This window comes from Anabrus simplex, chromosome 3, assembly GCF_040414725.1.
Source record: "Anabrus simplex isolate iqAnaSimp1 chromosome 3, ASM4041472v1, whole genome shotgun sequence".
Classification (NCBI taxonomy): domain Eukaryota; kingdom Metazoa; phylum Arthropoda; class Insecta; order Orthoptera; family Tettigoniidae; genus Anabrus; species Anabrus simplex.
Window position 1 is genome coordinate 197,456,190 of NC_090267.1, and position 12,689 is coordinate 197,468,878.

The window sequence follows — 12,689 nt, forward strand, 5'->3', positions numbered from 1 at the left end:
TTTCTCCTCCAGGCAAATGCTGGGATGGTACCTAACTTAAGGCCGAGGCCGCTTTCTTCCCTCTTCCTTTTCTATCCCTTCCGATCTTCCCATCCCCCACAAGGCCCCTTTTCAGCATAGCAGGTGAGGCCGCCTGGGCGAGGTACTGGTCATTCTCCCCAGTTGTATCCCCCGACCCAAAGTCCCACGCTCCAGGACACTGCCCTTGAGGCGGTAGAGGTGGGATCCCTCACTGAGTCCGAGGGAAAAACCAACCATGGAGGGTAAAGAGACTGAGAAAGGAAGAAAACAAATGATCACTTTCATCACCAATAACACCGAAAAATAAGAGTTTCGTCTCTAACGCCACCATGGATCGGTTGATCGATTGGCTTGATACTGCCTGCGACCTAACAGACAGCAAACTGAATATAAGTCGTGAGATATTCATGAAGTCCGAAATAATCCAAGTCGATGGTGAGGACTTGTCGTGAGTGACGAAGTTTAAACGTCTTAAGTCTACGCTTACTATCAATGGGCAACTTATTGAGGAGGCGAACAAAGAGATTAGAAGAATCTCGATCAAGTGGGGAACACAACGTCAATCTTAATCCAGAATTTACAGTTTAAAGACGGAAAAATCGAAGCTCTACCATACCATTGTGACTATCCTGAATTAATATGTGTTACGAGCAGAAACAGATACGATTTCAAAGGTGGACTGTATATTGGAAGTTGTCATAAAGCAGTCCAAGGTATAAGAAAAGTGACTGATCAGCTATAGGCTGCAACAGCATGAAAAGCTTAAAGGTACACTCCGAAATAGCCTACTACGAATGAAATGGAGACAGTGGAGTCCCTAACACTAATGCGACAAATTTTAAAATTTTATATTATTATTTTATGATGAATATTATTGTACCGGGAAGTACACCTCAACGCCGCTCATTCAAAATAAGCGCCTTAATGAATTCCTCTATCGAACAAAAGTGGAAACTATTACAACAGGAACTTAGAAATTTAATCAGAAGATGTCACCACTGGAAAATTAAGTAATTGTTTTGTTGTGAAGTTTCCTAAACTGAGTGAATTTCTCCTTGTTTTGTTTGCCATTCATCAAGAAGTTTGGACATTCTTCCACAGATGACACTACCAAAAAACTATGATCATCCACCCTGGTGCAAGTTGTAAGAACTTATAACTTAAAGAAGTTTTGTATTCCTAGGTTTTCCATAACTGATCTGTTTATTTTTTGGGTTGGCAATACTTCCTTTTCTTTCCGCCAGTTTTGAATCTAGCCAATCAGGAATTTTTGTAATTAATTTTCAACGAATCCCGCATGTCTTGTTCACCTTGTGTTAGCCAACAAAATTTAAGAGGGTGTGTCCTTATTAGTCTTGAATGATCTCGAACCTTCCCTGAGGGTATATAAACTGAGGCTTTTCATGTTTCCTGGCCAATTAATCGTCGTCTATCTGAGTGTGTGTGTTTAAGCAGGAGGCCGGCGGCCTCTTTCGTCGGCAGCTAGAACATCTACAAGGTAATGGCCATATACTTCCATCTTTCTTGCTGTAGCCGCAAATTATTCCGAGGGGAAGGTCCGAATCTTTAACTATGTAATCTACTTTTCTAAAATGTAACCTTTTTTTCGACTAATGTAAAAACTTCATAATATCTTTAATTGTAAATCGGGGATAGAGAGTGAGTTACCCTCTCGAGCTTCCTTTCATCTTGGTTTGAGGTGACTTCGTTTTGTAACGGTTTTCTTCCTGTAATGTGCTAAAGTGATTTCCATGCGAGCCACCTCAGTAGTTTGGGAATAGCCCCTGCTTCATCGGCCGAGAGCCCTATAGGTTTTAATATTTCATTATCTGGAGCGCAGTGTTCGCCTCCATTCAGTTTGTGTTTCGAGCCGTCTAATTAACCTGTTCTTTTTAACAAAGGCCCTATAGGTTGGGTACTAGATACCCCTGTTTCCAATTATAGTTGGGCCATCGAATGCCAGAGAGTGTAAAATTTTGATGATTGCCTTGAGTGGGTCGTAAGAAACTTAGGGCCTGTTAGCTCTTTTTCAAAGTTTTGTAATTGTGGACGGTGCCTCTGGAAGGCTTGAAATTGTAATCGAGGGAGCAAGTGCTCTTGAATTAAGGGGATTTCTGCCCTTGGATAAATGATTCCTTGGTTTGAATTAAAGTTCTGGTAAACTGAATCCGGTATCTCTGACATTGTAAAATAGGGGCTTGAAGCCCAAAATGTTTAAAGTTCTGAATCTTGGATTTTCCTAGTCTCGTTTCAAGATTGCTTTTGTACCTGATTTATTGTTATGTTCACTCAGTGAAAAATATTGTTACGTTTGTTTTTGGAAAAGAAATATAACCTTTTAAAGTTTTAACTCAACTTTGATATCGTAGATAGACCCATTCACCCCGGCACCTCCTTTAACCTCTTTCTGCTCCACAGGCATCCCTGTAACAATTATTACTATTATTATAATTAGTATTACCGGTACATATACATTCTTTAATATACGTAACTAGTGGCTCCCGCCGGCTTAGCATGGGGCAATTTTGAATTTGTGGTGAAAGGCTTTAGGAGCTCGTTATAGAAGACGTTATTTGTTTTTGCTTTCTGATGTATGAACATTACGTAGCTCAGAGGAGCCTTTTTCCGAAGGTTTCTTAGGCCGTATGCTTGTTAGGTTACTCCTTTTTCCCTCATGTGATATCTAAACTATTCCTTTGCTTTCACTAACACAACGATAACTCGTAAATGGATGCAAATTACATACTGTGATATTATTGAGGTAAATAAACAGTTGATTAACAAGGACTCTTACATAAAAAGGCCTATTGATGGATACCTTTTATAACCTATAGGCCTATACTGCGACGAACTCTTTTTTGTAGTACTGTTTGTGTTCAGCAGTATTCTTCCGCGTATATTTAGGGACTATAGTGAACGGTTTAGGCAGCGTAAGCTAAAAAAAGCGCTCGGATGACCGTTATTTCTTTGGCTTCCTTTCAATAAAATTTTATGTTGTATACACCTAAGCCTTCTTCAGTAAAGATTATATACAGCGATTAAAACCGCGTCAGAAGCCGTTGGGTGTTTCTTGAGATTAGGATACATAAACACAAGCAGGCACCTACTGGGAACCTAATTTTATAATAGACCTACGTATATAGAGAGTATTTAATTCATTATTTAAGGTCAACCCATTTTCAGTTTGTTGTGTTTTATTATTATCATTATTACTGCTACTATGGCCGAGTCGATAGCCTAATCAGAAGCCCGCATTACTGATGTCCCAACGAATTTGGGACATTATAATTACGGTACTTACGAGAATGGCCATGTGTTTCATATTAAAATTGTGTGTAAGGTGATCCTTACTAATTGTACACGTGATAACTTCAGCACATAGGCTGCCAAATGGCTGTGCATTGTATAATGTATGTAATCTCCTACTACTGTGAGCTGATACAAGGACTTCGTTATCGTACGTGTGTTTATCAACATACTGGAGCTAAAAAGCTAACACTCTGGTCTGAAACACGTTATAACAGAAAATGCTTACACGTTATAGCTTCTTTCATATTATTCTATACCACTATATTGTATCTTCTGCGACTTAAAAATTATTATACATAAGTTATATAATATATATAATTGGTTGTTCTCATACGAGTGAATACTGAAACATATTTTCATAACATTCGGAAATTTGTATGCTGTAATTTGTTTATTCGGGGCTGTCTAGCCTAGGTGTTAACGGGTGTGCTCGGTTCACCTGGGAGGGCGTGGGCTTGATTACTCATAACTAAGGGCAAGATTTCGTCATAAATGCCTATTTTTATTCTCAATAAAAAATTGCAGGCTCTGTTTCAGTCGATTTGTGAACGAAACACATGGGTTTTATAGTGTCGAAAATTCCTATTTGGTGCATTCTCCTCCAAAGGCTTTCATAGCCTGTACAGAGATATTTTCGTTTGCTTATACGTATGCATAAATATGATGTGTTAATTTCATAAACCACTACTGAAAGTTTGAAAGTTCTGTAACCCAGTGGTGAACTTGTATCAAGGATATGTTAAATTCATAAATACCTCCTGAAAGTTTGAAACTTCTGTAACCCAGTAGTATCAAGGAGAGAAGTTCGTGACTACGTCAAATGGTTAGTGCCACATTCAATTAGGAATTCATTCTCTATGTCCCTAGCGTAAGTAAAATTAACAAATGCCTGGTACATTTCGTGGAATATTCTTTCCTTCAATAAAGTCCCTTTTTCAACATTGGTTAGAGCCACCTAACGAGTTCTTTCGTGAACAAAATGAAACAACTAATCATAATAAGTCACCTGATGAACAAAGTCCTTGCGCACAAATAGTTGTCAATGGCGAACGTGACAAGTTTTTCCTTCATTTGCCAAAGTGATTATCTATACATACTATTTACATCCTTTTCTAGAGAAAACTCCAGGCCAGTGAGAAATTACAAGAGAGAGCTACAATAGACAATGGGTCTTAATGTTGAAGGAAGAAAGTAATTGGTGGCATGTAGCACGGGTTGGTTGTCTAAGTGTTGTCTTCAGCTTCGTCCAGGTCTTTAATCCAGAAAGTGTGCATTAGACCTTTCCCCTGTAACAAAATACAAGGCTTAAGAGGATGCCATTGCTAAGATAAATAGTTATACATTATTGGTTAAATGGTGATGGACAAAAGAATCATTTAGAAGATTTAACTAAGTATTGCCTAGTTACATTTCGTTAAGCTTTAGAGTTGGTCAACGTGAGATAAAATCATAAATTAATAAATTTAAACAATGTCAAACCTCTACGACAGAAAAATAATAAAAATAAATGCATCTACTGTTTAGACACCGGTAACTATAATCATAAATGTAAAAGATCAGAAAATATAAGCTCTTGAAAAAAAAAGATAGTTCTCTATTAGCGAATAAACTCTCCAGACTTATGATATCAGAGAAGGATTATAAGATGCCTAAAGTCTCAAGCAAACAAGTTCAGACCCAGAGAAATTAATACCTATATTAGTTACAAATTGACTCGTCAAACTGATTATGATCCAGCTATTCACAGATCCTAGTTGTCAGGAAATTGAACAATGATTAGAAGTATTGGAAAGCTTCAATTTCACTTTAAAATCTCACAAATGTTTCCGGAAACCCCAGTATATTAACCCGTACACCCGAGTGAACCGAATTGGACGATATGCTCCATATATTTGAGAATGACTTATCGTACACATTCATTAAGAATAATTCACAACAAATCCTTTCAATTCTAATTTATTCTTACTGGAATGAAATCAAACTCACCTTGACGGATACTAGTCCACGGCATGAGATGTCATAGCGGTCTTGTGGCAGGAGATTCTTTGTACCCTCTGATATGTGTACTTTTCCTGGCTGTAAAACACGAGAAAAGTTAGTGGATCAATAGAGTGAAAATAAAAACCCTATAATAAAAGTAAATAAGCAAATAAGATATAAATGAATACAAGTAACTTCTTTGCGGTGATTCATGAGGTGTTACCACCATTTACGGAAGGGGTGGGTGAAGACATTTTGAGCAAGCAGTGTCAGAAATCGTGTGTCCAAATATCATTACTTAAGGAGTTACAATTATTTGAAAGCTGTTTGTAAAGCAGTTTTCTCTTGTGTTCCTTTTAATTGGAAGAGTAAAGTAAAGATATACGCATACTGCACATATATCTTCGTTATAGACTGGTATGCCTTTCAGCGTTTAGTCTGCAAGCCCTGTGAAATAATTAAACTCTCCCACAATCCTACATTTCAAACTAGCTATGTGGGCTCATTTAGTCCCTTACCTCTTATTTCCAAATCGTTAAAAACTGAGTCTAACCCTCGTTGTGTTGGTCCATTTCTACTTCTCGGTCATTATTTTCCGTACTAACCTATCCTCCTCCACTCGTCTCACATGACCCTACCATGGAAGCCGGTTCATACATACAGCTACATCCACTAAGTTCATTCCTAACTTAGCTTTTCTCTCCTCATTTCAACTACACTCCTGTCACCGTTCCCACCTATTTGTACCCACAAACATTCCCGCTACTTATCTCTGTGATTTCTCACTAGTAAATAATATGTCCTGCATCCACCTAGCTTTCACTCCTACACAGCAAAGTGTAAAGATAGTTTCATTCAGGAACTGACTTCTTTTATACAAACACCATCAATCGCAATTGTAAGGTCACTGTATTAGCATTGCTGCGCCTTGATTCAGTTTCACTTACTATACTACCATTCTCGGAGAATACACATCCTAAATATTTGAAATGATTATTCTTTCCAGTTTTGTATTTCCGACCTGGCACTCTACCCTATTGATATTTAGTCTTGGAAAGGCTAATTTCGACACAATCATTACATCCGTTTTCAAGTTCCAAGGTATTAGACTGCAGGATTACTGCGCAATAGGGAACATGCATGATCCGGGGTTATAATTTAAAATATGCTAATCTGATTCAAAATGTCACGCAGAATTCAAAAATGTAATCAGAATGTACAAATAATAACTCCAAACATGATAAAAATGTAAATTAAAGTATGAAAATGTCACGTCACGCAAGTACGCGATCTCATTGGTCTGACGTCATCGTACAGGTTGACTGAATTAGCAGACGAAATAACACATAGTGTACTGTGAGAAGCAGGATACACTTTGCGTATCTCTATTTCATGTTAGTGTCTGGTTTGGTTAAATTCGAAGTCTATAGATTGGATAATAATCTGAGTGGTATATTTTAGACTTAAAATGAATCCTGCGCAGACAGTGAGGCAGAAAACTTATAAATGGTGTATAGTTCCGATGAGCAATAGCACATCGCGTACCATCCCAAACAAATTGTTTATAAATGTTCCAAAGACGCTAAAACTAGGGAGAAATGGATTTTGGCGAGCCGGAGAAATGCTGGTGATATATCGGAAAAGTCTACAGTTTATTTTTTATTTTTTGATCATTTTCACGTAAGTTGAATTTGTTTGAATTTTCAGTCACTTTTCCACGTCAGCTGTTCTAGTGGTTACACTTTGAATTTTAATGTATAATGCTTTAGTTAAATGCTTCATTTACATCTTGGAATATGAAAGTAATAAACAGTGCATTAATTAATGCGGATTATTAAAGTATTCTCCAAACATAACCTATATTTTGGGTTTTCCATGTCTAGGTAATAAACCAAAGGGATTATGAACCATATTGACAGCTCTAATTATACCAATTTGGCATGCGACATTAATTTATGTCTTTATTGAAGAGCTTACATTTGTAAAGAAATTTAGGCTATAGCTAAATACTCTATAATATAACAAAAAATAGGAGTGTACGTCAAGAAAGAAAACAACGTGAATTTAACAAATATATATCTCTACAAATAACCAATGCTTGTCTGTTGGGGTCTTATAAGTTAACATTGCTCAATTATAATAATTATCATAATATTAGTGAAATAAATAACATAGGTGAAAATAGTGATGTTGGTGTTTTAAATATTATCCAACCTAGCCTAAGTTTTAGGGTCAATAAATGTCAATAAACCGAAGTATAAAAATACCTGGCGAGTTGGCCGTGCGGTTAGGAGCATGCAGCTGTGAGCTCTCATCCGGGAGATAGCGGATTCGAACCCCACTGTCGGCAGCCCTGAAGATGGTTTTCCGTAGTTTCCCATTTCCATATTAGGCAAATGCTGGGGCTGTACCTTAATTAAGGCCACGGCCGCTTCCTTCCCATTTCTAGGCCTTTCCTGTCCCATCGTCACCATAAGACCTATCTGTGACTGTGCGATGTAAAGCAAATAGCAAATACCCAAATACATTCCTGTATTGAACGACTAAAATGTCACCAAGACACTTTTCTTGCGTGATATGCTCAGCTTGTTAAAAGCCAAATGTAATTAATGTTATTGGCATTACGCCCGCTAACTACTACTACGGTTTTCGGAGACGCCGATGTGCAGGAATTTAGTCCTGCAGGAGTTCTTTTTTACGTGCCAGTAAATCTACCGACACGAGGCTGACGTATTTGAGCACCTTCAACTACCACCGGACTGAACCAGGATCGAACCTGCCAAGTTGGGGTCAGAAGGCCAGCACCTCAACCGTCTGAACCACTCAGCCCAACTTGTGAAAACTAGATGAAGTCATATTTATCTTTATCTTTATCATGTTTAACTTTTCTCCTCCAGCAAGATATTTAATGTTTCTCTTTCATGGGCCCCGGAAGTGGGTAGGCCAGTTGCCACAACCATAAATATATATTCGGGAATGATAGATTATAGCCCTATAGTACTATGATTTCTCTTTCTTTCTTTCTTTCTTTCTTTCTTTCTTTCTTTCTTTCTTTCTTAATCAGTTTATCCTTCATGTTTGGTTTTTCCCTCGCACTCAGCGAGGGATTTCACCTCTACCGCTTCAAGGGCAGTGTCCTGGAGCGTGAGACTTTGGGTATGATGATACAACTGGTGAGGAGGGTCATTACCTCGCCCAGGCGGCCCTGCTATGCTCAACAGGGGCCTTGTTTGAGGATGGGAAGATCGGAAGGGATAGACAAGGAAGGGGGAAGGAAACGGCCGTGGCCTTAGGTGCCTGAGGGAGAAGTGGGAAAATACGAGAAACCACTTCGAGGATGGCTGAGGTGGGATTCGAAACCCCTCTACTCAGTTGACCTCCCGAGGCTGAGTAGACACCGATCCAGCCCTCGTACTATTTGTTTTCAACTTACATGGCAGAGCCGGGAATCGAAACCGGGCCTCCGGGGGTGGCAGCTAATCACATTAACCACTACACCACAAAGGCGGACTACTATAATGCTACCTATATGTTTATGTTAGTGCTGAAATCCGATTTCTTACTTTACTAATGCTGAAAGCACGAAAATGTAATGTTATTCTTTAATATGGGAATCAGTCTAGAAGAAAATGTTGAAAGTGATGTGATTTCTATCCAGGTTCGTTGTTATCCTAATACTATGAGTTACAATACATTGCACGTATATAAAAGATGCCACTTACACATAGCAGGCCATAACATGCCTGAGATGACAAAACAAGAACTTGTTTCCTCGAGAAGTGTACAGTATATTTGCAAGAGGTCTGTGTCTACTCAGTAATAAGGATCGTTATTGCAAGGGAAGACCTAACAAAGTGACGTCAAAAAGTGAAGATAAGTACCAGATAGTGACTAGGTTTCCTAGCTTCAGCTTTAGAAAAAGTAGACTAACAAGACAAGCAATCCTGAGCCTTAGAACCATTATTACCGAGCTCGATAGCTGCAGTCGCTTAAGTGCGGCCAGTATCTACTATTCGGGAGATAGTAGGTTCGAACCCCACTGTCGGCAGCCCTGAATATGGTTTTCCGTAGTTTCCCATGTTCACACCAGGCAAATGCTGGGGCTGTACCTTAATAAAGGCCACGGCCGCTTCCTTCCCAGTCCTAGCCCTTTCCTTTCCCATCGTCGCCATAAGACATATCTGTGTCGGTGCGACGTAAAGCCAATAGGGAAAAAAAAAAAAAAGAAAGAAAAGAACCATTATTGAAAAGCCTTAAGAGTGAATAAGAACAGCCTACTTCCATTGTCTATGACTATTTTAACTAGAACATTATGTTCAAAGCTCTCAGAAGAGACAGAATAACGATCGAACACCTGCGCAAGAACCAGACAACACTAAGCGGAAATTGGCAAGCGAAAGCAAAAGCAGAAAAGACGTTAGGAAAGGATGTAATCTGTCACCTATGCTATGGAAGCAATGGAAGAATTTTCCGTCACATACATTCAAGGAATAAAAATAAAGGTTCATTGTAGAAAGCAATATATTTTGCATACGACATTGACTGGTACAGAACGAGAATGAGCTAGATGCCCCATTAAATAAAATTAGCCGGGCTGAGTGGCTCAGACGGTTAAGGCGCTGGCGTTCTAACTTCAACTTGGCAGGTTCGATCCTGGCTCAGTCCGATGGTATTTGAAGGTGCTCAAATACGACAGCCTCGTGTCGGTAGATTTACTGGCACGTAAAAGAACTCCTGCGGGACTAAATTCCGGCACTTCGGCGTCTCCGAAGACCGTAACAGTAGTTAGTGGGACGTAAAGCAAATAACAGTAAAAGTAAATAAAATTAATGACCCTCTAGGAGGAATGCTCAGCATAAAGGTACACAAAATAAAAATAAAGATAATGAAATGTTCACGATGGTAACCATAATATCAGTATTTGTTTGAAAGGAGAAAGATTGGCACAAGTAGATAAGTTCAGGTACTTGGAAAGCATCATTTCATGTGATGATAGGTGTGAGAAGGATGTCTGTTCTCCAATAGCTTTAGCCAAAATAAGCTCTCAATGAAAAGAGGAGCCTACTGACATCCACGGCCACATCACTACCAGTGAGAAAGCATATCATTAAAAGCTTTGTTTGGAGCACTGCAAAGTACGGCTCTGAAACCTGGGCTCTACTGAAGGCGGAGAAGAACAGACGACGTGCATTTGAAACATGCCTTTGGAGTCCAACTTTACGAATACCCTATACCAGTAAGGTAACTAAAGGCGAAGTCCTGAAGAGAACAGAAGAATCAGATAGTGTAACAGAAACCATCAAGAAAAAACGACACAGTTGGATTAATCACTTACTTTGTCATTCATCACGGTGTACCACCCTGCTTAAAGGGAGAGGTAAATGAAAAGTGAAAAGAGGACAACCAATAGCAAAAATGCTTAATAACATTAAATGACGACACCCGCATTACCAATTCAAACAGTTGGCTCGGGGAGTAAGCTCTTGGATGACAATGACGCTACCTACGAATCGTCAGGTTGAGGAGGAGGAAGAGGAGAAGGAGAAGAAGAAGGAGAAGAAGAAGAAGGAGAAGAAGAATGACTACAGTAAACTTGTTCGCTTCAAAACAGCACCTTTGCTGACAGTAAAAATTAGCTGAGAAATGAACCTGTTAGTGGTTCTACAATAAGGAGATCAAGATATTATTTGATAAGAAAAAAACCCTATTGAGGGCTGTCAGTGAGATAAGAAGACTATATTGCACCGAGTGAGTTGTCCGCGCTGTTAGGGTCGTGCGGCTATGAGCTTGCATTCGAGAGATGGTGGATTCGCATCCTACCATCGGCAGCCCTGAGGATGGTTTTCCGCAGTTTCCCATTTTCACATCACGCAAATGCTGGGGCTGTACCTTAATTAAGGCCACGGGCGCTGCCTTCCCAATCCTATCCCATTCTCAACCTTGTGTCACCGAAAACCTTCAATGGGTTAGTGCGACATTAAACCACTGGCAAAAATACTATATTGGGTCAAACAACACGAAAATTGAACTATTAATTTGCGTAAAAAAGAAATTGCGGATGAACTGAAAGTCGTACTATTTGGCTCAAGACACAGCAAATTTGCTCAATGTGTAAAATAACACGTGACACCTCGGTGCATATCCACTGCAGTGAAGCATGCAGGGGGTTAATTGATGTTATGTGACTGCTATTGTGGCAGTAAGACAATTGATACTGTTAATGAGGGAGCTATGAATAAGGAACAGTATCATAACATTCTCCAATGTTATGCAAAACCAACTGATATGCGTTTATCTGAGTTTCATATAGCAGCAAGATAACAATCCTAAGCACCCATATGTACTATTAACTATAAGAAGCAAAATATGATATGATATGGCCTGCTCACTGCACCGATTGCAACCCGATAGAGCTTCTATAGGATAATTCGGATAGAGAGGATAGGAAGAGACCCTTGACTAGCGCAAATGGACTCTAGAGACATTTACAAAAGGAACTTTAGCACATTCTATGGAACGTATGCCAACAGAGCGCAAAGTAATGATTAAATAAGGCGGGGTAATTTGAAGAAAACAAAATCTACAAAATATTCTTCAGTTCTATTAAACAACCCTTTATGACTGAATACTAAACAATGTTATTTTTTTTTCAATAAATTCTGAGAATGAGAGGTGTTCAAAAACTTTTGAGCGGTAATGTATTCTCCACCACTACTCACACCCTCCTTCCTTGGTCATATACGGGGATCCTGCTCCAAGTGTGAACTTCAGAGGAATAGCAGACTGATCACGCACGAGCAGCACTAGCACCTTCATTACTCTCCAAAGTGGAAAGTTTTTGAAGAGGTTCACTGCGTGCCATCCTACGGTTCAAACAGATGAGTAGTCATCGAGGCAATGAATCCAAAGCTGCGTGTGGGCTATATGTTCGTTACATCACAATAGAAGATACATGGATTACTCTCCTGTGTTAGAGGCGGCTTAACAAAATTTGTACGTGGCATCCTGTCCATTCTGGGTTTCTCTGCGGACTTCCTGCGTGGTACCATCGTATCTGTGATAAGGGACTCCCTAAATATTTTTCCTCATCTTTTGTACGTTTAGTAATAGAGAATATTTTACTTACAATTTATTTGGCGGTATTACACCATTTTTTATTAATATTTGTAATAATTTTGTAGCTATTCAGGATCGTTATGGTCAGCTTATATACAGTCAGATCTCTATTATTATTTATTTTACCAACGAGAATAGTTTACATTACAATCGGTTCGTTGCGCTCTGCTTGGAATTTGCCAGAATTTTTCTGTCGTGTTTTGGTTCCACTTCAGCCTGATAACTCAGTATTCACAGTTAAGTAACCTAGTAACTTACACTAT

At 39.1% G+C, this 12,689-nt stretch overlaps 1 protein-coding gene across 1 annotated transcript in view; it reads right to left on the reverse strand.

The window, feature by feature from the left end:
• Positions 1–4,528: 4,528 nt before the first annotated feature.
• Positions 4,529–12,689, reverse strand: part of LOC136866739 (soluble guanylate cyclase 89Db) — a 175,270-nt gene continuing 167,109 nt past the window's right edge. The window contains exons 11-12 of the mRNA XM_068226828.1: positions 5,317–5,406; positions 4,529–4,616 (exon numbers count right to left, since the gene is read on the reverse strand). Coding sequence (XP_068082929.1) covers positions 4,554–4,616; positions 5,317–5,406 — 153 coding nt within the window. The 3' untranslated portion in view covers positions 4,529–4,553. The remainder of the gene's footprint in view (positions 4,617–5,316; positions 5,407–12,689) is intronic.